This window comes from Pyrgilauda ruficollis, unplaced genomic scaffold (assembly GCF_017590135.1).
Source record: "Pyrgilauda ruficollis isolate IOZ18807 unplaced genomic scaffold, ASM1759013v1 scaffold218, whole genome shotgun sequence".
Classification (NCBI taxonomy): domain Eukaryota; kingdom Metazoa; phylum Chordata; class Aves; order Passeriformes; family Passeridae; genus Pyrgilauda; species Pyrgilauda ruficollis.
The window spans coordinates 11,490-35,707 of NW_024521206.1; the positions used below are offsets into that span (position 1 = coordinate 11,490).

Here is a 24,218-nt window from a genome sequence, read left to right on the forward strand (position 1 = left end):
ACCAGAATAGCTATTCTGCTGGCCTTGGTGGTGATGATTTGTAATAAATTTATAAACATGCTGGGCTCTGTTCCAGGTATGAATGGTTCATGGCTGTGGTTATGCACCCAGTTTGTTAGAGGAGGAGCGGGGGATGAGGTTTTTCAGCCTTTGCTTTCCTTCTTCTCCTCTGAATCTGTTACATCACTATGGGAGAATGTTCAGTTTCCCCTGAATATTAAAGAGACCGTCTTTCTGGTACTTAATCTGGTAAGCTTCCTCTATACAGTCTACAGCTTCTCTAGAAGGAGGGCTGAGATTTCTGGATGGGCTGATGAGACCCCTGACCCAGGAGTAGACCCAGGTATAGAAAATCCTGAGTGGTGTGGGAAATGGGAAGATATAGGCCAAATCCTGAAAGAATTCTCTGATCCTATAGTCTGGGACTTTCCCCATGAGCAAATTCAGAACCCAGCTGAGGTAGAGAAATACCTGAAAGAGAAGTACCCTAAGAAGAAAAGGATCATTGCAGTGAGCTGGGCCCTGGCATATGCTTATCGCAACTGCTAGATACTGTAGGGCAGCAGACAGACGAAGCGGGGCAGGGAGATAAATCAGCAACTATCCCGGTCACTCAGGCTGCAGCCAACACCCCAGGCTCTAAGCCAGCAGCTAAACCAGATAGTGAGCCTAAGCCAGCAGCTAAACCAGACAATAAGCCTCAACCAATAGCTGTTGCTACTAGCATTAGAAGTGGATAGTGTACAGACAAGGCCGATCGACCAGTGAATGATGATGATGATGCAAGAAAAAGACCCTCAGTGCTTCCTGACATAAAAGTCAAAGCAATAAGTGCAAGATCAAAAGCCAATATTAAGTCCTTTTCCCTAAAGGACCTTTGTGGCCTAAAGAAGAATTACACCCGACGATCTGATGAATCCATAATTAGCTAGTTAATCTGTTTTTAAGATGCTGCAAGTGAGAGTACAATTCTGGATGGCACTGAAGCGAGGCATCTGGAATCCCTGTCACATGATCCTGTTCATCGACCAAAGGCTGATGAAGAGAGCTAACCCTCACAGCCTCTGAACACAAGTCTTAAACAATATGACACAAAGATACCTGTGTGCAGATGATCTCTGTATGCAGCAAACCCAGTAGAAGACCATAAAACAAAAAATCCAACGCCTGAGAGAAATAGCAGTGGCAGAGATTATCTTCTCAAATAACATAACAACTAAGAATCCAGACTTGATACTATGCACATCTGTGGTGTAGCAAAAACTTACATGACTTGGGCCACACAAATATGCTTCTATTTCAGCCATAATGAAGCAGGATGACAGGGATGAGACAGTGCTTGATATGGCAAAGAAGCTCAGAGTTTATGCAGGTGCTGTACATGGGCCAACACGTGCCAGAATCACAGCTGTAGAAACATGTCTGCAGAAACCAGAAGACAAGATACAGGAGAATCATAAGAAGCTCAGAAAAAAGATTAAAAAAGACCTTCTCCAAATCTTGGCAGTACAGGTCAGAAGTTCTGGTACCCAATGCAGACGTCCCCTAGATGGAGAGAGAAGGCACACCCCATGAATTGGGCTGTAGTTCTTCCTGCATGATTGTGGAGAAAACATGAAGAGATAGGATAAAAAAATCCACTGCTGCTCTGGCCCAACGAGTGCATGAACTAAAAGAAGACAGTGCTCAGAGAAGTTCCACCAAAAAGAAAGCAGCTCCAGTTGCCCATAGCTGAACTGTCAGGTTTAATGATGATGATGACATGTCCAATCCCCTTGAAAGAACCTCCAAGACATATGGCCAGAGAAAGAAAGATACCAAGCTTAGAGGGGCCCTGCCTCTAGCCAAGGAAAAGCACGGGAAAACTGTGTTTTTTGGATGGTCTAGATTTGTTGGCCTGGCACATCAGAACCACAAGAATATAAAGCTTTAGTTGACACTGGTGCGCAGTGCACATTAATTCCATCAAGACATATAGAGACAGAATCCGTTTCTATTGCCGGTATGACAAGGAGATCACAAAATTTCACTTTAGTAGAAGCTGATGTGTGCCTGACTAGAAATGAGTAGAAAAAACACCCTATTGTAACTGGTCCAGAGGCCCCATGTATTTTGAGCATAAATTATCTCCGAAGTGAGTATTTCAAAGACCCAAAAAGACTCAGGTGGGCATTCAAGATAGCAGCTGTAGTGACAGAAAACATCCAGCAATTAAACACCTTGCCTGAACTGTCTAAGACTCCATCTACAGTAAGACTTCTAAAGAAAGAAAAGCAACAGATACCAATTGCCACTTCCACAGTGCATTGTTGACAATATAAAACTACTCGAGATGCTGTGATTCCTATCCATAAGATGATCCGAGAGCTAGAAAGCCAAGGAGTGGTCAACAAGACCCACTCACCCTTCAACAGCCCCATTTGGCCTGTGCGTAAATCTGAAAAAGAATGAAGACTGACGATAGACTACCATGCATTGAATGAAGTGACTCCAATGCTAAGCGCTGCCATGCCAGACGTATTAGAGCTCCAGTATAAGCTTAAGTCCAAGGCAGCGAAGTGGTATGCCACTATCGATATTGCCAATGCATTTTTCTCCATTCCTCTAGCAGCAAAATTCAAGCCTTGGTTTGCTTTCACGTAGAAGACAGTGCAGTATATCTGGGACCAACTGCCCCAGGGGTGGAAGCACAGTCCTTCCATCTGCCATAGATTAATCCAGACTACACTAAAAAAAGGTAAAGCTCCAAAACATCTACAGTATATTGATGACATCGTTGTGTAAGAAAACACAACTGCAAAAGTGTTTGAGAAAAGAAAGAAAATCATCCAAATCCTCCTAGGAGCTGGTTTTGCCATCAAAAAAAGCAAAGTAAAAGAACCAGCTCATTAGATTCAGTTCCTAGGAATAAAGTAGCAAGATAGATGTCATCAACAAGATCACAGCTATGTCTCCACCAACCAATAAAAAAGAAACAGAAGCTTTCCTAGATGCCATAAGTTTTTGAAGAATGCACATTCCTGAATACAGTCAGATCGTAAGCCCTCTCTACCTAATCACTCATAAAAAAGATTATTTCCACTGGGGCCCTGAGCAGCAACAAGCCTTTGCCCAGATTAAGCAAAAAATCACTCATGCAGTAGCCCTTGGCCCAGTCAAGACAGAACCAGAAGTGAAGAACATGCCCTACTCTGCAGCTGGGAACCGTAATGTCATCAACAAGATCACAGCTATGTCTCCACCAACCAATAAAAAAGAAACAGAAGCTTTCCTAGATGCCATAAGTTTTTGAAGAATGCACATTCCTGAATACAGTCAGATCGTAAGCCCTCTCTACCTAATCACTCATAAAAAAGATTATTTCCACTGGGGCCCTGAGCAGCAACAAGCCTTTGCCCAGATTAAGCAAAAAATCACTCATGCAGTAGCCCTTGGCCCAGTCAAGACAGAACCAGAAGTGAAGAACATGCCCTACTCTGCAGCTGGGAACCGTAGTTTGTCCTGGAGCCTTTAGCAAAAAGTACCTAAGACTCAGAGTCAACCACTGACATTTTAAAGTCGAAGCTACAGAGGGTGTAAATCTAACTACACTCCAATAAAGAAAAAAATCTTAGCTGCCTATAGAAGAGTCCAAGCTGTCTCAGAAGTAATTAATACAAAAACACAACTTCTCCTGGCACCTCGACTGCCAGTACTAGGGTAGATGTTCAAAAGCAGAGTTCCTTCCACCCACCATGCCACCAGTGTTACATGAAGCAAGTAGATTGCTCTTATCACACAGCGCACCTGTATAGGTAAACTAAATCGCCCTAAGATTTTAGAGGTAATTACAAATTAGCCTGAAAGTAAAAATTTTGGTGTTACAGATGAAGAACAAGAGCCAGTAGCACAAGCTGAAGAAGCTCCTCCATATAACCAACTGCCACCAAAAAAACCATGCTATGCTCTTTTTACTGACCGTTCCTGTCGCGTCGTAAGAATAAATCAGAAGTAGAAAGCAGCTGTATAAAGCCCCACATGACAGATCACAGCAGCCACTAAAAGAAAAAGTAGATCAAGCCAACTTGCAAAACTCAAAGCTATTCAACTGACCCTAGACATGGCAAAAACAGAGAAGTAACCAAAGCTCTACCTCTACACTGATTCATAGATAATAGCCAATGCTCTGTGGGGATGGCTGGAGAAGTACAAAGAAGCTAACTAGCAGTGTAGAAGAAAACCAATTTAAGCTGCTGAAAAATAAAAAGACATTGCTACCAGGGTAGGGAGGCTACCTGTGAAAGTCTGCCATATAAATGCCCATGTCCCCAAGAACAGAGCTAATAAAGAGCACCAAAACAATGAGCAAGTAGACCAAGCTTCAAAAATAAAGGTGTCCAAGATAGACCTAAATTAAAAACACAAAAGAAAGTTATTCCTAGCTCAATAAGCCCATAATACCTCAAACCTAGCTCAATAATACCATAATACCTTTATCAAAGTAAAAATACCACCTACAAGTAAGCACGAAACCAAAGAGTAGATTTAACCATAAACAATACTTCACAAGTTAGCCACAACTGTGAAACGTGTGCTGCCATCAAACAAGCCAGAAAGGTAAAGCCCCTGTAGCGTAGTAAGCAGTAGTCCAAGTACAAGTATGAAGAAACCTGGCAGATTAATTACATCACACTGCCCCAGACACACCAAAGCAAGTGCTATGTGCTCACAATGGTAGAAGGCACCATGAGATAGTTAAAAACTTACCCTGTGTCTCATACTACAATCTGTAATACAATCCCGGGCCTTGAAAAGCAAATCCTTTAGAAACATAATACTCCTGAAATACTCCTGAGTCAGACAATAGAACTCATTTCAAAAACAACCTTATCAACACCTGGACTAAAAAACATAACATTGAGTGAATATACCATATCCCCTACCATGCACCAGCTGCAGGCAAAGTAAAGAAGTACAATAGACTACTAAAAACCCAGTTAAAAGCCTTAAGTAAAGAATCTTTCAAAAACTAGGAGCAACATTTAACAAAAGCCACCTGGTTAGTGGAACACCTGAAGTTCCACCAACCAGGCAAGTCCTGCCCAGTCTGAATCCCTGAATACAATAAAGTCCCAGTAGTATATGTGAAAAGTTTGTTAGAAGACTGTGTAAATCAATTCTGCCTCAAGTACAGACAAACCCATTCGTAGAGTTGTTCTTGCTCAAGGACTAGTTTACACGTGGTAGATAATGCAAAGAGATAAAACAACACAATGTGCACCTCACAGAGATCTAATTGTAAAGTGAAGATGATATGCAAATATCACTGTTTGTTAGATGTTACTGCCATTGTCTGCACATTAAATCATACAGACATAAGATAGAAAAAAATGTGTAAGTGTCGGAAGTCTAAGGAAGTAAAAGATAAAAGTTTTAAGTGAGTAAAATGAAAGTGGAAAATCCTGCAGCTCCGTGATATAGAGCTTAGATTCAGTAGTCTGGTGTGAGAATGCAATGAGAGCATGATAAGTATAGCTTGTAATTTTTAGAGAGAACAGATAGAAGTTTTACGTTAATAAAATGCATGATGTTTAGTAGTATGTTGACGATATGAAGATAAAGAGTAAAATGTCCTAAAGTGATGTTATGATGCTTGTATCCCCAATCCTGTATTCTGTTTCTGCTAGATATTATGTTCTGTGCCTTCAAGACTGGCTCTGAAGAGTGAATGTTTTGTTTTAGGTTTTTTATCTGTCTGCTCCCCCACAGCTGACGAAACACAGAGATGGAGCAGTACATAATGCAGCTTTTGCTTTTTTGCTTTGCTCTTGCTCTTGCTTCTGCTGTGCTCCTGCTTTGCTTTTGCTTTTGCTTTTTGCTTCTGCTCATTAGTTAGTTTAGCTAAGCAGTCCAAATCTTTCCCTGGACTGGTTTTCCTTTCCCTTTTTTTGGAACCATTCAAACCTGCTCTGGACTGGGACCTGGGAAACACCAAGAGTTTGCACCTTGTAGCTGCAGCAGCTATTCCCAGCGCTGGAGGAAGCGACAACAGAGCGACCACTCCCAGAAAAGACTTTCTCAGTATGTCATCCTTTTCAGATTGGTGAAAGAGTGTTGTCATCTGGTATTGTTCATTTTCTGTGCTAGGGGTATTTTGCCTGTTAAATAAACAGGTTCTTTCCACTTCTTTCTGAAAAATCCTTCTCAAACCAGCAAGGGAGTAGAACCATATAAGTTTATTTTCTAAAAAGCCCCCTTTTAAAAATTTTCTCCCAGATTTACCCTAGTCCGAAACACTGTTCAAGACTTGAACCTTATCATGTCCTAGGGAACTATGAAACACCCTAACTTTATAAAAGGAATGCTACGTATCCAGGAAAAGAATACTGTATATCCAGAATACTTTATTTTATGAGTAAAAGGAGACATTTCTGATTATTTCTAAGCATTCCTTTTCACAATTGAAAGTTTTATTTCTTTAATTACTGGTCTGTTTGAGGTTTGGTTTTTGTCAGTTACAATTAACTTTTGAATCTGTGATTCTGTGTGATTCTGTGAACTTTTGAAATAACCGTTCTCTTTGTTGAAATCAGACAAGTGTGCTGGCACAGAGTCTAGAAAGGTAGTCACTAGCAAGCTGCTGCATATGAAAACCTTGTGTGTGATGTGGCTTATCAAGTGCCTGGCTGTTGGGGAAGGGTAACTCTCAAGACTGACCAAGTTCTCCCCTTTGTGACCTGTCTGGTTAACTTTTTGTTTCTCAGTGTTTGACCAACAGATGTAGCAGTACCTCCAAAGGTAAGATAAACTGATAGGATTCCATCATCTTATTAGTAAACCTGTGCTTGAAGTGTGGCATTCATGTAATTCAGTTTCTCCTGCTGGGGGAAGCTAGAGGACAGAAGTAAAGCAGAATGTGGTAAAGCTTGTAGATTTCCCAAGTAATTCCATTTGGAAATAAGATATATAATTAAGATTACAAATGAGTATGCTCAAGTGCTAATTTGTGTGACTGAATTTTTCTGAGATGCTTTTATATTCTGTGGTCCAAAATTAACAAGAGAAAAATCTGAACAAGCACGAGGTAAAGAGAGATTGATAGCGGTGTCACAAGGAGAGGGCTGCATCCTAAACAGCTTCCTTCTGGTTGAAATTAATGGGCATTAATAGTCTCGGGAGCTCTGTTTGTTTTCATTCAGATTGCTTTGATTAGGTGCAAAAATGCACTGGATTTGTTCCATTTGATTTAGAAGGAACTAACTCTTTCGAAATGAAAATTTCTGTGGCTTGGACTGATGTGCATTAAAGTGTCTGTTGATATACGCTTACATTCGAGAATATTTTTGTCCATTTTGCTGTCATATTTCTTTTGTAACTTTCAATATCTTTTGCACACTTGATTAATCTGTAGAGTAATGGCATTTACTCTACGACAACTGGAAAAATCCTTACATTCTATTCACAGTCAGAATTAAACACTTTGAGAAGATTATGAACTTCATGATCAGACAGAGACATTATTTCATAACCTTTGTTTTTGAGTACTAGTATTTATACATTGATTTTGACATTGATAAGTGTGCCTTATTGATGTCTTTAATTATTGACAGCTATTCAGATTACTGAATGATGTCATATTAGAGCAATTCAAGTAGATTTAGTGAGACTACAGACTGGCGGTAGAATGTTATGTTATTTTTGACCTTACTGTTCATATTATAGTTTATTAATTAAAGGCAATTATCTGAACCAATGACAGTGTGTTTTGAACACTGTTTAAATTAATATCTAACACATTGCAAATCAGAAAATTTGGTTTGTTTCTTTTTTAGTGCCAGAATTGTACACTGGCATGATATACATCACTCTTCTGTTCGATTTTTTCTTACTGTCTGCCGAAGAAACTGCTTTTGTGCAGTTTATAGGAGTTATATCAAACAAAGCTGATCAAGCTTTGAATAATTCTTTGATTGTGAAAAACCTGGCAGAACCACAATAAATTAATGAATGAATTAAAGTGGTATAAGACATGACTGAAGACTTTTATAAAAAGTACAGGTAATGAGTAATGTACAGATGTAATGATAATAAATCCATCAACAGATAATTTGATTCCAGTTGATGGTGTTATTTTCTTTGGTTAGCTCTCTGAAGAATTGTCAGATTTTTTTCCTTCATAAACAAGCTTTTGAAATGTCATATTGTCAATTTATTCAAGAAGTTATTCACTGCAGTACAGAATCCTTGTAGTTAAGGAGTAAAAAATCCATTCAATTTTAATTCTTCAACTTTTTGGCTTTAGCACACTTATTTCAATGTTAAAAACTATTATGTTAATACCTCTAAGTAGTAATTTTTGTGGGTTTATGGTTTTTTACAGCTTTCTTTGCAAATGGTTTTCTTAAACTTGAGTATTATTATTGAAAGGGTGTGCAGTTGTGGATGGCGCTTCCTATCTATTTGTAGTATAACAGAATGAGACATTCATTCAGCAAAAAGTATCAAGTGAGATGAAGGAGATATGTTTCTTATGATGCTTGATCAGTGAGGCTGTAGTTTTAACCAATAATCTTGTGTACGGGGAAAAATAAACTATTGTATATTGAGAATTTCCTCCTAAGTCTCACAGTTTCTCACCCAAGGAAGAGATATAGTAAAGATTGGTTTTCACCATGCGGCATGTTGGTGTGGTACAGGAATTCTTGGGATGGAACTGAGAGGTGTTGTGTGCTGGGAGTTTGGTTTAGTGGAGGCATTCAGAGAGTCTCTAGAATGCACACTTGTGACATTATACTTACAAACAAAAGCATAGAAATCACAATAGCAATAATCCCCACCCCTTTTTAGATTTGCTGAATTCATGTTCAATTCTGAATTCATGCTGAATTCATGGAGGGTGACTCCATGACCTCTCTAGGCAGCTTACTCTAATTCCTAATCACTCTGTCAGTGAAGAATTTTTTTCTAATTTCTAATCTGAACCTCTCCTGGCACTATTTAAGGCCATTTCCTCTTGTCCTTTCATTTGGGATGTGGCAGAAGAGACTAAACCCCACCTAGCTTCAACCTCCTTTTCTCCAGACTGAGAATTCCCAGCTCCCTCTGCTGCTCCTCATCTGACTTCTGCTCCAGACCCTTCCCCAGCTCCAGTGCTCTTCTGTGGACATGCTCCAGCCCCTCAATGTCTGTCCTGAATGGAAGGCCTGGAACTGGACACCAATGCCTAGCACAGGGGGATGGTTAATGCCTGGACAAATGCATTACCTGGCATGTATTATCTTTTCAAGTAGTTGCCTGTAATATTTCCAACTTCCAGAAAAGACGTAAGAGATGCAAATATGTGTCTTGTTGGCAAGTCAAAAGATCAGTTCATTTCCATGTGCACTGAGGAGAAAAATGTGGGAGTTTTTTTTATTTAGTAGTAAATTACTTCGTATACTAAAATGAAATTTTCTTATCTAATTTTCAATTGACTAATTGTTAAAATCAGATAAATAGAATATAATTTCCAGAGCTTCTGTGAAACTTTACATAGTGCTAATCTATCTACATGTCATAATGTTGTAGGCTTAATTTCTAATAAAAATTTGCTATATAGTATCACTCGCTGTTTCATTGTGTAACAAGATTTCTAAACTCTTGAATTAGAAATGCTTAGCTTTAAAATTTCTTGGTATGCTTGTGATTGAGTGTTCTAAATGTAATACTTCTTCAGCTCCATTTCTGCTGAAATGTATCTTAGAGAAACTGTATCTTGCATATTTGCCCAGACTGAAAATTCTGGTTTCCTTTTCATAGGATAAGAAGTGGGTTCTCAATCATGAAGATGTCACACTGGGTGAATTACTGGGCAAAGTAAGTAATAAAGTGAGCTAAATAATGTTCGAGTAAGTATACTGTAATCATTAAGCTATTTCTGTATACCTTTTCTTTTAAATTGCCCTGGTATATAATTTTTACGTCATTTTTTACACTAATACACGAGACAGCCTTATGCTTTAAACAGATGTAAATCTCACTTGCTAGGAAACATTATAATGGTCGTGCTGAAAGTATTTAACTAGCATTTATATTTTTTTCTCTTTTGGAAGTGTTTTGGGCTAACTAGATTTCTATAAAGCATGATGTGGCTGTTTTACTTTCTGTAGTTGGAGAAAAATGTTGCAAAATATAAATAAAACACGTAGAGAAACAGGTGTATGTTTATGCATTTGTGTATAAAATTTGATATGATGAGATGACTAAATGATTATTTATTAAAACAAATGCTAATTGCTTGTGCATGGTTATTTTTACTCATTCATTGATGGAATTAGATAATTTCACAATCCTATTAAATCTTATGTAGGTCATAAACATGTAGTTTACAAAGTCTGTTTAGAAACTACAGGTCTTTAAAATCAGGCAACCTCCTCACTTTTTTGGCACCTTTGCACCTGCAAAGACCATTTTGGGTGCTACTCTGGACACAGAGTAGTTTGAAAAGATTTTCCAAAAGCTGAGAATATAAGATTAAATGAGAAAGAGACAAATCAAAGCAGTTAATTGCCTTGTTATTATGGTACACACTAAAAAAATCAGTAAGGAATTTGAGAATGGGGAAATAAAATACTTCTATAAACTTCTGTTTCCCAGGAAAAAAAGCTCTTTAGCAGATTAATGTGACAAAAAGTATGACCACATTGAGCTGTGTCTTCATAAAATACAGGTACTGCAGGATCTTCACATTCTTAAACAGGATAGTATCAAGGGAGAAAAATAAAGATATTCCAGCCACAAAAAAAGCTTTGACTTGTTAAAAAATAAATATGAATTAGTTTTGATTTAGTGTAAAGACAGTTAAAGCAATTTGAAAAGCATTTTTAGTAAATTCAATTTACATGTGTATTGCATGTTTTTTGCACAAAACATTTTTAACATTCAATAAAGGAAATGCAGAATTTTAAAGGAATTATAGAAGATGTTCTTTAAAAAATATAGAACAGGCTAAAAACTTTATTGGAACACAGCATGATTCTTAGGCATTCACCTCTAAGAAGATGTGGTCATACTAAAAAAGATAAGAATGACAGGAACATTGGCATCTGTATGACAAAATGTGAAATAAACTATAGCCATTCACCACACAAGTGAGAAATCTGAGAATCTACAAAACCTTGAGTGGCCTGGAAAAGATGAGGAAGAAATCACAAAATTTTAATGTGTAAAAGATGCAAGGTTTAGAAAAGATGAAGATTTTCCTTCACTTCAGGGGTCAGTTTGTTTACTCAGCGTTAATTCCATAATACCCCACAAAATGAAAGTTGCATGACAGGAATGTGGTATACTAAAAATCATGTATCTAATAATACTTGAATATTGTCAACAAAGAAGTAAAGCATTTTCAAGACTTAAATAAAGGTTAGGGTGGGTTTAGATTTCATTGTTAAATACTTCTGACTAGAATGGTAGAGGAAAAGTAGCCTGAGAGCAGCTCACCTGCTTGCGTTGGGCTCCTCATGCCATTTCACATCTGCGAGGTAGAGTGCTAGGCTCTGGAAGTGCTTTAGAAGGACTGTGAGAGATCCTAAGCCTCACTTGCCAGCTACATCTTCCTTGTCCCAGCATACAGGAAATAATTCTGCAGGCATGTTCAGCTCTGCATTTCTTCCCTTATTACTGGAAGCACATTACTCTTTTCCATCTGTGAGTTTCTTTTTTTCCTTTTCTGTCATCTTACTTTGGCAACACTAAATTCAGCTGCATGATGTAATGAAGTCTTCATCACTGAGCAAAGGAAGGAAAACATCTCCAGCAGACTTTTTTAAGTCATGCAGCCCCAGACACCAGGACACAGAAGTATAGTATGTCTAGAAATTAATCAGACATAGTTTCAAAATTGAGTTGGGAAATTTTTTCTTTGGGAAATACAAAGCTTAAGTAGAAGTGTGACATCTGTAGTTTTCTTCTTTTTTCTTCTCTTGAGAGTTTTTTTCATTAATACCAGTATTTTATACCTCACTATTTCCTTCTTCTTTCAGTTTGTGTCCTAATGAATTTTCCTTTTGTTTTTATTAAATAAAAATGCATCTTTGCATTTTGGTGGATTCTTTTCTGGTATTTATTGCTTCATTTTTCTTCTATGAAAGCTAAAGAAAACCTAACTTGTCTTGGAGGTACATTGTTCACTACCTAAAATGTTTGGTTATAAAAGGAGCTGCTTTCTAAAGTCTTGTCCAAATCGGAGCCTCACAAATTTGTCTTTATAGAGCAGTGCTGAGCTTGGGTTTTAAAGAAATTCTGGATCACCATACCCAACAATACATTTTGCAGTGGATTTAATTTATGATAAAAATTAATATTCAGTGTTTTCATTCTTTGTATTTTGAATTTTTTCTTTCTTGTGAGAATGTTTGTGTTATTTTGGTGTGTTTTGTCACAGTTTTTGAGATCATTTTTTGGTCTCTTCCAGACTGGAAGTTAAAAACTATTCACAAAATACAATAGTGTGAAAATGAAAGAGTGCAGGAGTAAGAATAAGAAGAACAAAGTACTACAGTCAATGTCAGTTGATTTGAGAAGTTACTAAGAGGTTTTATGAGAAATTGCTAATTACTTAATTAATGGTGGTTTTTTTCCTCTTTCCAGCAAGACTGAAACAGAACTCATATGCTGTGTCCATATACTAGATGTACAGTGTCAGAGTGAATCGTTTCGGTTAGGGCAGATACTGAAAGAAAATCTCATTTGCCTTCATGAACACTTTCTAGAGTTCGGGTCCACTTTCAGTAGCTCTCTGCATTATTTTTTCTGGCAATTCATTAAGATTTTATTTACCTAGAATGATCTTTTTTCTCCTGATTTCAGGGTAATTTTGGTGAGGTGTATAAAGGAACATTAAAGGATAAAACCCCTGTTGCTATAAAAACTTGCAAAGAAGATCTTCCTCAGGAACTGAAAATAAAATTTCTGTCTGAAGCCAGGTAGGTTCTCTAAAATTATTCGTGGCAGTTTTTTTCAGTTTTTATCACCAGAAGCATTTATAAAACCTGACCTTCTGAAAAATTCAAAAAAGCAGAAGTCAAACTTTTCCTTCCTTTCTCTCTCTCAGTACATTCCACAACTGTCGCTCTGGTAACTAAGCATTGGCATTTTTAACACGTGAATCCGGTAGCATTTTCACTTGCTGAAACCATCTCACTGACAAAGCAAGCCATGCCTGAAAAACAAAATTTTGTGCTTTCATTCTAAGATGTGCCATGAGGATTGGGATAAGAAGACTAGAAGATGTTATTAATTTAACTGTGATTATACCAGGCCTAACTCCTGCCTTATATTCATGGCTAGTAGAGGTGATCAAATGTGCCCAGATTACTTTTCTTAGTGGGGTATAGACCCCATTTAGTAATTTTCTTTTTGTAAGAAAAGTTTGCTCCAATAGAGGTATTTTATACTGTGTCAACCAGCATGAGATTATATGCTTATTTTCCAAATTACAGACATGACACAATGTGCACAGCATTCTGAGTGTCAGCTGATGTGCATAGGTAGATTCTGAGACTCCAGGGAGAGGGCTGTCTTGAGATAAATGCAATAATTTTTAAACTACCTTGCTCTGCTGGGGTGCCAGTTGTTGGTTTCTCTGGGTCTGGTTTGAAAGTACTTGAGACAGTAGTTCATGTTTGGACTCAGGTGTTTATTGTTTCTTATCAGAAAAACAGTCTCACTACTTTGAGTTCAGCAGCTTTTCATTAGAATGCACAAGATGGCTAACAGTCTCTTGTTACAAAGTATTTTAAGACTAAACTATTCAATTAAGAACAGACACCTAGATGATTTTCCCTTTTAACCCAGTAACTGATCCCAAAGAGCCTGTAATGCGGACTTTTCTGCCCAATTACAAAATGCCACCCAAACCCATGAAGAGGAAGGAAGAAGAAGCATGAAGAAGAAACCCAGGACGGCACCCTGTGCCCTCCATCTTGCTTCCATCCACAACATACTAAAAATCCCAAAACCTAAATTTCTCACCAAGTGATACACCTACACTGCTCTCTATAATCTATGTCACACTTTTGTGGATTCTAATCTATCTTGAAGTCTAGTAAACTTCTCCATGAATGAGGGTCAAAGTCAGTGCTCCCCTGGGGGTCAGGGCACCCCAGAGCAGATAGAGAAATATTCCTGGTGCCCTGGGCTTCCACATTGCTCCTTTTTGCTACGAGGCTTCATATGTTTTAGCTTCCACTCCCAAGCCAGTATGATCAGTATTGGAAAATAAAAGATACTATCTGTGTTTATAGAATGAGGATCAGCCACCCTATCTGTTGAATAATTAAAAAAAACTTGTGACTTGGCAACAGCAGAGATATGTAATTTGTTAAGCAGCTTGACACTAGTAGGAAAAAATGGTCTGAAGAAATGGAATATGTTATTTTTCGCAAAATGTGTGTGTAGGTTACTATTTTACTCTTGATCCTTGAGAAAAAGGGAAAAAGAGGAGGTGCTTAGGATGAGCAAATATCAGAAGGAGCATTTAAGTTAGAAGGTCTCTGTAGAGTTTTTTCTTGCTCTTCTTTTTACTTACAAATCATAGCATGCTGTTTTAGGCTGGAAATGTTCTTACTAAATAATTGTGTCAAAAGATGTAATTTTTTCATTCTCAAAATTGATGTCCTTATAGTCTTCTAAAATTTATTGTATTAATTAATCTCTCAAAGTAAAATTGGAAAAAGTGTGCTTTTGAGCAGTACAATAGGGAAGCATACAGGCAAGCTGTGCATACTGTTTTGATGTAGCTCTGCTTCTGGTCCACCTCTGAAATTCTGATCATATAGGTTCTATATATATCTATACCTATATATCTGTAGGTTTTTTAAGGGTTCTGTCAGGCCATTTTTCAGTTTATAGATAAGTGTCACATAGACAAATGGTAAAATTACAATAATAATAATTTCTGATATATTAATGAATCAGTTATGATTTTCATTTCAAACAGAGTGTTAATTGATTTGTTACATTGGTTTTGATAGCAGTAATGATATTTTTTCTTTGATAACAATAGTGACATCTTCCATTAAAGTAACATTAAAGGTTTTAGATATTTTCCTGTAATGTTTAATCAGCCTGTACAATCAAGTTTATTAATATGGTAAACTTCTTGTGTGTTTTGCAGAATACTTAAACAATATGATCATCCTAATATTGTAAAACTTATAGGAGTCTGCACACAACGACAGCCTATATATATTGTTATGGAACTTGTTCCAGGTAATTGTTTCTTTACTTTTTTTTTTTCAGCATATTTCCATAGGTTTTGTTGTTTCCATAATGTGAAATGTATTGTTTTCTATTTGTCTTATTCTGCCTTCTTATGACTGACCTCAAATGTCACCTGTGTGGCAAACCTTTGGAAATGCTGGATTCTACTAGCTTTGGAGTGATTGAGCTCCACAAATCTGTTGAGAATTTTACTGTAGCCTTTAAAGACAACAGAAGCTTCATTATTCTCCTGATGAGATATAAAATGTTATTTCCTTTAACAATAGAATTAGTGAATATTAAGAAGTATTTAAAGAAACTTCATGTCTGGGTAATGTCTCAATTGTAATAATTCTTGTTTGGGTCACCTTTATTAATATACATTTTTTTCTTTACCAAAATGTATTGTTTGGTTTTAGGGTTGCTCTTGATTTATTTTTGGAATTGGGTTCATTTTATTCAGCAATGGCTGAATTTCAAATTATTGGGATGATAACAGCTTTTGGGCAATTTTACCTCTTTGCTGATTTTCTCAGCAGCTGGAAAATGTGTGGTTTGGTAGCCTCTAGTACTGCTTAATATGCAACACTGTATTTGTTTTATATATCACTGAATTTATCTTCAGAATTACACAACAAGCTGCTTTAATAACCATTTTATTCAGGACAACTTAAGTTGCTTGTAATTCTTATACTGGCTGTAGAGTGAGAGCACAGATGAAATATTTGACCTTGTGGAGTTTTCTGCCTTTATTAAATTAGATTATACTAGATTATTATATTTGCATGCACAATTAACTTTATTAAAATGGAGATTGAAAGCAGTGTCCTCAGTTTTAAGGGGTACATTAGTATCACCTTCTCCAGATATCTCTGAAGATAAAAGTAAATCCTGATCTTTTGACACCTTCATCATTCTGATTCAGGTTTTTCAGAGCCTTTTACAAGTTGTTGAAACATGCTAATGCAATTGAGGAGGAATTGAGTGAGAACTTTCTTCTGATTCTTATGCCTATTTTGCAGCTCAAGTCTATCCAAACATTCTTGGGATTGAATTTGCTTCAGAAAGAAGCTTCTTGCAAAGAGAATTGTTGCCCTGTTTCAATTGTCTGTAAACCCCTTGGGCTGGCTGCTCTGCCTGCAAACCTGATAAACAGGGGACTGCTTTCAAGCTGTCACACTTTCCCACATGCTCTTACATCTTGGCACACCAAAAGACTGACCATATCTGCAGAAAACATAAGGATGCCAAGAAATGTCAAATCCCTTAGATGAGTAGAGAAGCAGGATTCTGATGTTACTGTTTTTCTCTTTTTCTAGTGACAAGTTTGCATGAGATTACAAAAAAAGATAGTTATAGTGCTCTGACTTGGTATTATTGCTGCCCTTTGAGGAACAGAATAGTGGTAAACTTGTCTTGCACTTGATACTAACTTTCTCAGTATCTTCATTGTTTTGTCTTAAAAGTGTTTATGCTTGAAGGTGTTTAAGCAGTTTAACTCTGACATTCTGTTTAATAACTAAAAATGTCAAGTTTTAACTTAGAGTTGTGTTCTGTAAATGTATGCCTGAGAACACATGTAATTTATAAATGTCTGACAGTTTTTTTCCCTGAGGATAAAATTAGAAGCATCTCCATAAAACAAGGGATTTCTCCTGTGTTTTCTGATTTCTGACTGTTTGCAAGTTTTCTGCCGTTTTTATATCCCAAATACACATAGGCTGTACACCTACTGTGTCTTTTGAGACTCCTGTGGTGTGGTTCCATAGCAGCTAATTCTGCTTTGCATTCCAAATTCTGATTTCAAATCAGAGTCTTAATTTATTCAGAGTCTTAGAAATGTATATTGAAACTTAGCACATATATAGAGAGGTGCTACTCTGTTAGTGATTCTGTTATAAACTGGCTCTGCAGACATATCTTTGTTGCAGGTGTAAATGGGATTAAAAGCCATGCATATGGATAAAGGCATCAGTGAAAACAGTAAAGAAAGGTTGCAGATGCATCTTTAATTATGTGTCCATTCTTTGTTACATGCAAAATTAATGCAAATGTTGCCAGCAAGTAGCAGAGAAACAAAGTTGTCAAAGACAGTTATCCTTTGCAGTTGACTCTTTTCTTAGGGGGTGTTAACATAAGTGACATGTCCTGTAGTAAGAACTTAATCACTTTATAGTGCTAAAGAAACGTCAAGATGGGTGATGTAGGAAGGATTAACTGAAGTAATAAACAATGTAGCATATCATGGATATATCCAATAATAGAATCATAGAATGCTTTGCGTTGGAAGGGGCCTTGAAGATCATCCAGTTCCAACTCCTCTGCCATGGGCAGGGGACACCTCCTGCTAGAACAGGTTGCTTAGAGCCCCACCTCACCTGGCCTTGAACACAACTAACTACATATTTGTAAGAAAAAAACATCCTTTACTTACTGTTCACTGTCTGTTGGCCATGCTGATCCAACTGTACATGTTCTCCCAGTGTCAATCCATCATAGATTAGTCCAGTACAGAAGGAAAGACTTGGTCCTTTTCACAATCTGCCTATCAAGAAATTAGGGAAAGGTCTTAATGTGCTGTAGGTATGTGTTATATAGATCTCTCTTTAAGGGATGCGCAGACAGAAAAATACATCTGATCTCCCTACCATTGGCTGGGTTTTTAGAGGGCCAAGTCTCTTCTCTCCTGAGACTTGTCCTACAGGTCTTTCTGCAGGTTCCTCTGCAAATGGGAAGGAACATCTTGTAAGCAGAATGTGTGCACTGTTTATTTATTGTAGAATTCAGATATAGTATTGCTTTCTATAAGCTATTCTTTCAATTGTTGAAGAAATAAATTAAGTAAAATGTTCTTTGTTGTATACTAACATAAGCTAAATTGTATGTAGCAGCAATTTCCTTCATGTATATATGGAAAGTTTTATGTATGCAAGAAATGTGACCTAAAACCACCATTCAGGAATTTGCAGAGGTACTAGAAGATAATTTTTTTTTTAAATTCTATACAGGTTGTCCTGCCTTTCCTCCCCTCACCTTCCCAAAATTACCAAGATAGCCATGGAAAATGAATCAATGAACTGTTACTATTTTTCTTATTAATGTTTTAGGTAGTTGTAATTTGAGATGTATACACAAATCTGATTTGCAGGCTTAAGTTATACTAGCTAGCATCTGTGAAAAGGGAATCTAGCCAAGCAGATGGTTTGTAAATTTTGTGGTTGCATAATAGATAAATTTGCAATAACCTTTAAGGCACTCTTGCAAATAATTGATTTTATTCTTTTTTACCTAAATGACATTGAAATACTAACTAAAAGGATAGACAGAGTGGATCTTCATAAGGGCCCAATGCTGTAGTTGCTGGATGGCTTTTCAACTATCATGTAATAATAAAACCCCCTAAATTTTACAGTGGTCTGGTTTTCTTCTGTGAAATATTTAGTAGACTAAGAAATGCAAAAACAACTCTACTTGGAAATTATTATCTTTCTATTAAAACATTTTGTTATTAATGGAGAATTTACCATAGAGATTTCCGCTTCTTCTATGACTTAAGACTCTTTCTCTATGACAAGTGTTGTTTCTAGTTTGAAAATATTAGGACTGTTAAAAAGACTGCTGCTTAGATAAATCAGTCTGTTGCAGCATGTTAGTATCTTGTACAATTCTGAACAACATATAGGTTGTGATAGGTTATTTTCTTTGCAATATTCCTCTTAATTTTTACTGCTTTGTAGTGAAATGCTCTCTAAGATGGGTTTGGTAAGGTTTGTTGCAAAGGTCACATTTGGTGGAATTTTTTTCTGGTGTCTTCTGATCTAAAAATAGGAATACTGCACTGTTTCATAACTGAATACAGTAACATTTTATTAATCTGTTGTGATACACTTTAAGTATTCAATTTATCCTAAGAAAGATAGAGGAAATTAAAATGAGAATTGCTAATGAATTTTGGGGAAAGAAACCCTGTATGTTGAGGCTTGCCAAATGCTTGATGGTAGTGTAGAGCCATGAGTTTGTGTTGTCCTATGGACTTGACTGACCTGACTGAAAAGTAATGTAGTAAATGTGCAACATGAGTCTTAAAGCTTTCAGGGGGAATTGATGCATATTTGCAACCACTGGAATTTTCTAATGCAGATAATTGTTTGTTAGGGATTGTTTCCCACATGAAAAATAGCAGAACTTTGTGTAAGAGTTTATAGTGCTGTGTAAGAAATAATATTACTTTCCTGTAATGCCAAGTCAATCTGAAAAACTGAGCATTATATTCATATTTTCTGTGTTAATTTATTAATTTTTCTTTGTTCTGTGTGTGTTGTCCCAGTGGAATTTCTGTACTTTATCTTGCATTATTGTCCTTAGAACTGAAGAAAGAGAAATAATTATGAGGAGCTGCTTTGATATTCAGAACAGTGAAAGAATTATTTGCCATTGTCTCTTTATGTCACACAGGGCATAAGGAGTTTTCATAACAGCTCATTTTTAGCAAATTTATATGATGATCAGAAAGACTGCCTGGAATACTGCCAGAGTCCAGACTGACAACTGAGACAAATGGATGCTGAATTTTGTTGGGGCATGGAGAAGATTTATCAGGAAAATGCTGAAGGGCTGCAGAAGGGGCTGCTTCTTGTTCTTTTCAGAGTGAATTCAACATCTGTTCATGAAAAAAAAAAAAAAAAGGGAAAAAAAGAAACTAAACTAAACTTCTCTTTTACCCTTTCTAACTGTTATCTTTCTGGCCCCAACTTCTCTTTTAGTTATCATGGGTGACAAAATGTGTTTTAATTAATTGCAGTACTCAGGATCATTTAACTGCATTTTCATTTGCTTATAATTTATCACCCAATCTCCCGTGTAATCAAAGAGGAACTGCAGGAGTCCCATTAAAAATTTGAATGTTTTTTCCTCTTCCTTTAGGGGAAGAACAAATCAAGATCAAATGTAATCTCTAAGATGCAGAAGGCAATACTAAGCTACAACATTCTTTCCTCTCCTTTATATTAATTTCAATTTACTTGAATCTTAGTTAGTCCTGAAAGGAGAATTTAATTTAGAGGTAAGAACTTGGCATGTCCCTGAAATATGTGTTCTAGAACGGGGCATTTTGAGGATAGATGTGGAATCCTGTGGTGCAGTTACTACTTCATGCAACTATTTCACCATCTTATCTTATAGCTATTCCATGGTGCCTTTGTCCCTCCAGCAGAGAGTCTGCAAGATAAGCACCATCATCGTGCTTGCACCAGCTCTCTCTGAAAAATTTGTCTAATTAAAAGTAGATGCAAACATCTTTGTGTGCTCCAGTGCTTGATTCAAGGTAGTAGATGGAAGCTTGAAGTCACGTTTTGTGGCCTGCTCCTTTTCGAAGCTGAAATGTTTAATCTCAATTTGGTAGCCTGCTTTCTCTGTTTTGGGTTTCTATATATTTAAACATTTTTATAACCAACATAGTTAAAATTAAAACCCCAAAAATATTTTGGAATAATTTTATTTTTGCTATGTCAGGCATTCATATATAGGCAATTGAAGTGTCTGTCTTATCTGTTGAGTCTTAGTATAGCTTCCTCTAGCATATGCATTATGCTAATATGATCCATGATGAGGATATTATATATTATGGTATTATGAAGACTAGATTATATTCCTGTCCCAGGACCTTGCTTCAGACAGTTCTAAACAGTTTCCCAGCAGTTGTCTCTTGGCTCCTGATCCATTCTGTGGCTGTAGACCATATTTAGCCTTTTCTAGCAGTGATCTGCTCTGATCTGATTCTCACCCCTAGTCCCCAGTGTGTTCATGGACATTTTTCATTCTCCTACTAATGCATTGCATTTCACTGGGGTACCAGTGTGCCTTCCTGATACCACTGTAGAATTCCTTTCTGATAATAGATACATGCTTTTTAAAAAAGCAACTTCCTTTTTAACTTGACAGTGAACTTGTGTTTGTTGTTTTAGCTGACTCCTGTTAGTATGTTCTGAATGCTGGCAGCTGGAAAGAGGTAGAGCTATGTAAACAGCTATGGAAATATCCAGTAATCTAGTGGGAAGATTGTCAGAATTAGGTTTCAGCTATACTCAGCTTATATCCAGACATGTGCAGCCAGCTTCCAAGGGGGAGTTCAGCAAGGTCATAAGTTCTGTATTTGCAGCTGGACAAGGTAGCCTGTAGAGGTCTGTTCTGAATAATTTGTGATGCAAATTGCCTGTGCCACTGATGCAGAAACAAATCAGAGGTGACAGGTTTTATTAGCTCAGGTGTGGCACTGCTGGATGTGGAGTGCCCTGACTCCCAGGCACACCTGGAAAGAGCACAGCCACTTCTGTTATGCCTGTACTCAGAGTCACCGCTCCTGAAAGTGCTCATAAAATGACTAAACCTGGCACTTTAAGATATGGCTTAGTGGGCACGGTGGTGTTTGGTTGAAGGTTGAACTTGATGATCTTGGAAGTCTTTTCCAACCCAAGGGAGACTTAACCCAAGTGTGGGGTTGCCTTTGAACCCTGTTTGTGCTGTCCTACCTGTGATTGGCTTTGGCCTGGCTTAGTTTATTCACTCCCTTTCTTCTGAAATGTGACTTGCCTTGCTATTTTCTATATGTTAGGGCACTTTTTAACTTCCACGGGGTGTGTTATGTCAGAAACATATGCAAATAAAGCGTGGTGTCTTCCTGACCTACCAGACTCTCTTTTTGGCTTTTGTTAGAAAAGAGGGCTCCAGGGCATAAAGTGTACAAGTTCCTACAGGTCCATTATAGGTGGTGCTGGGGAGCTTATACAATTTACTAAATCTTAAATTACTTTTGTGGAACTGCTCTTATTTTCTGCATGTAGTGATAATTCTGAGTATAGCATCAAATCACAGGTGACTTCATGCGTTTCTCTTGTTACTTGCACTGGAGCCAGTAAACCCATTTATAACTAAAAGCTTAGTTCTGAGACTGAGATGTGTATAATTTATTTATTAATATGAAATTCAATATCCCTATTATCTTGAGCTTTTTGCTAAATTAATTATCTTCTTTGATAAAGGAGAGCAGATGCTAAAAGCAGCTGAAGTACATGTATGTCATGGCTTACTTGAGCCTTAGATTAGACCTCCTGTCTCTGAAGTGCCACTGATTTCATGCACAGGCCTGGAGTGCTGATTGATGCTAGGAAATAGCTGAACTTTTACTATCACATTGTGTGATTCAGCTGCTGTGTCTTCTGCTTTGGTGGTTTTTTTTCTCTTTCCTACTTTTGGAAGTAGAGATCTCTATAGAGATCATTCATGTTTTTTTCCTAATTGCTTCTCTTTAGAGAGCCCCTTAAACTTTAATAAAAGTTTTGCATGATCTCACTTGTTGGTTGTATTGGTTGTACGTCCTCTGTAGCTGTGTTTTGTGAGCAGATTTCGGATCTGAGTCCTATCTTGCAGTCACATCCTGAGTTTTAACTGCACACTGTCAGATTAATACAACAACAACTAAAAAAAAGGGTCCATCCAATTCCAATTAGAGATAAGGTGCAGTGATAGTGATTGTCTGGCTTTGTTTTCTATTCTGTTCTCTTTTTTTCTCTAGTCAAATAAGTTATCTTCTCATTATTACTGGTTAGTGAAGCCACCTTCTGTCTACAGATTCTCTTCACACAGACTCCTGTCTGCTTCTCTAGGTTTTCTCTTTTCTTTCTTTTGTCCTCTTAAGTTTTCAGCTTCCCTTGTGATTTGTCCCTGTGTCTCTGAAACTGGCTGTGCTTCTGCCTGTGCCATCTCCTGTTGTTGGGCATTTCACTCAGAGAGCCAGACACCTCCCACAGATTCCTTCTCTCCATGTGTCCAACTTTTCCCTCTCCTCACCAGGCCTTGTGTAGTACACGCACAGATACGTACAGGCCCTCTTTCTTCTTCCTTGCCTTGCTCATAGCCCTGTAGTGCACCTGTGTCTCTTCCTCCCCCTTTGCTTCATGGAGTCCAGATTATTAGGAAAAGTCAGATTCCTTTGTAGGTGGTGGTGATTAAAAATTCCTTTTGTCTCAGAGCTCCTGTTTAGTAAAACAGGACCAAAGCCCTGGTCTCATTTATAGTAGCATTTCAGACTATATTTGGATTTTTATCTCTTCACATGTTCTAGGTTTTGCTGTTACTATATTTTGTACCAATATTTTACAAAATCAAATTAGCAAGTAGATTAAACTAGAAAATTCAGGTTTCAAACTGAATAAAAACAACCAAACATAAAAAATTAGTGAAGTGTTTTGGTAGTTGTAAAAACTTCTGCATTCAACTTCTTTCTTTTTATTTGTTGTTATTCACTTTTCTTTTTCAACTTTGCCTAGAGCAGTTTTTGCTATAGTAGCTATTTAATGTGTCTATGTCTAAAAAATGTTCATTGTTTTTCTTTAGATTAAAAAAATCTTCTGTTCTTCAGGTATGTTCTGTTTCACATCAGCTATCATGTCTCTGTAATCTTCAATACTTTTCAAGACCTTTGATTATGGGTTATCGAGCATAATCAGTTTACAGGAATTATTTATTGAAGAATGGAAGACCTCCTGGGGAGGTCTTCCTTTCAGGTAGCTTCTGAAGTAGGTTTTGTCTCTACACTCACAGTGGGTATCCTTACAGCCACAATACTAAAATATAAAGAATCCAAGTAGTCTGAGTAGTGTTCTTTTGGCAGCTTGGAAGACAAGGGATGCTAGCTTTTGATGCCTCACTATGATTTCTGGTTTCTTCTTGACAGGTGATGACAGACTGTTTGGACAGGCACTTACATCACATGGGATATTGGGTTCATGTTCTACCTTGTTTGATCCACCTGAAATCTAAAGCAGGACTGCTGAGCATTGTCAATATTTCCTTTTCTTTGATAATCATATGTCTGTGGTCTGTCATGCAGTTGAAAGGAAGTGAAATAGCATGCATAAATGTGTTGTAACCTTCTTCTCATCTTCATTTTATCACAGTGCAGTTATTTTGTGCTCATGAGTCATCTCTGTTCTGATCTCATC

The 24,218-nt window shown here is 37.2% G+C and overlaps 1 protein-coding gene across 1 annotated transcript in view; it reads left to right on the plus strand.

Annotated features, from left to right (window-relative positions):
* The first annotated feature begins 3,295 nt into the window (after positions 1-3,295).
* The window catches only part of LOC121354030 (tyrosine-protein kinase Fer-like), a 63,098-nt gene continuing 42,175 nt past the window's right edge, over positions 3,296-24,218 (plus strand). The window contains exons 1-5 of the mRNA XM_041468340.1: positions 3,296-3,494; positions 3,867-3,973; positions 9,778-9,834; positions 12,826-12,941; positions 15,134-15,228. Coding sequence (XP_041324274.1) covers positions 3,296-3,494; positions 3,867-3,973; positions 9,778-9,834; positions 12,826-12,941; positions 15,134-15,228 — 574 coding nt within the window. The remainder of the gene's footprint in view (positions 3,495-3,866; positions 3,974-9,777; positions 9,835-12,825; positions 12,942-15,133; positions 15,229-24,218) is intronic.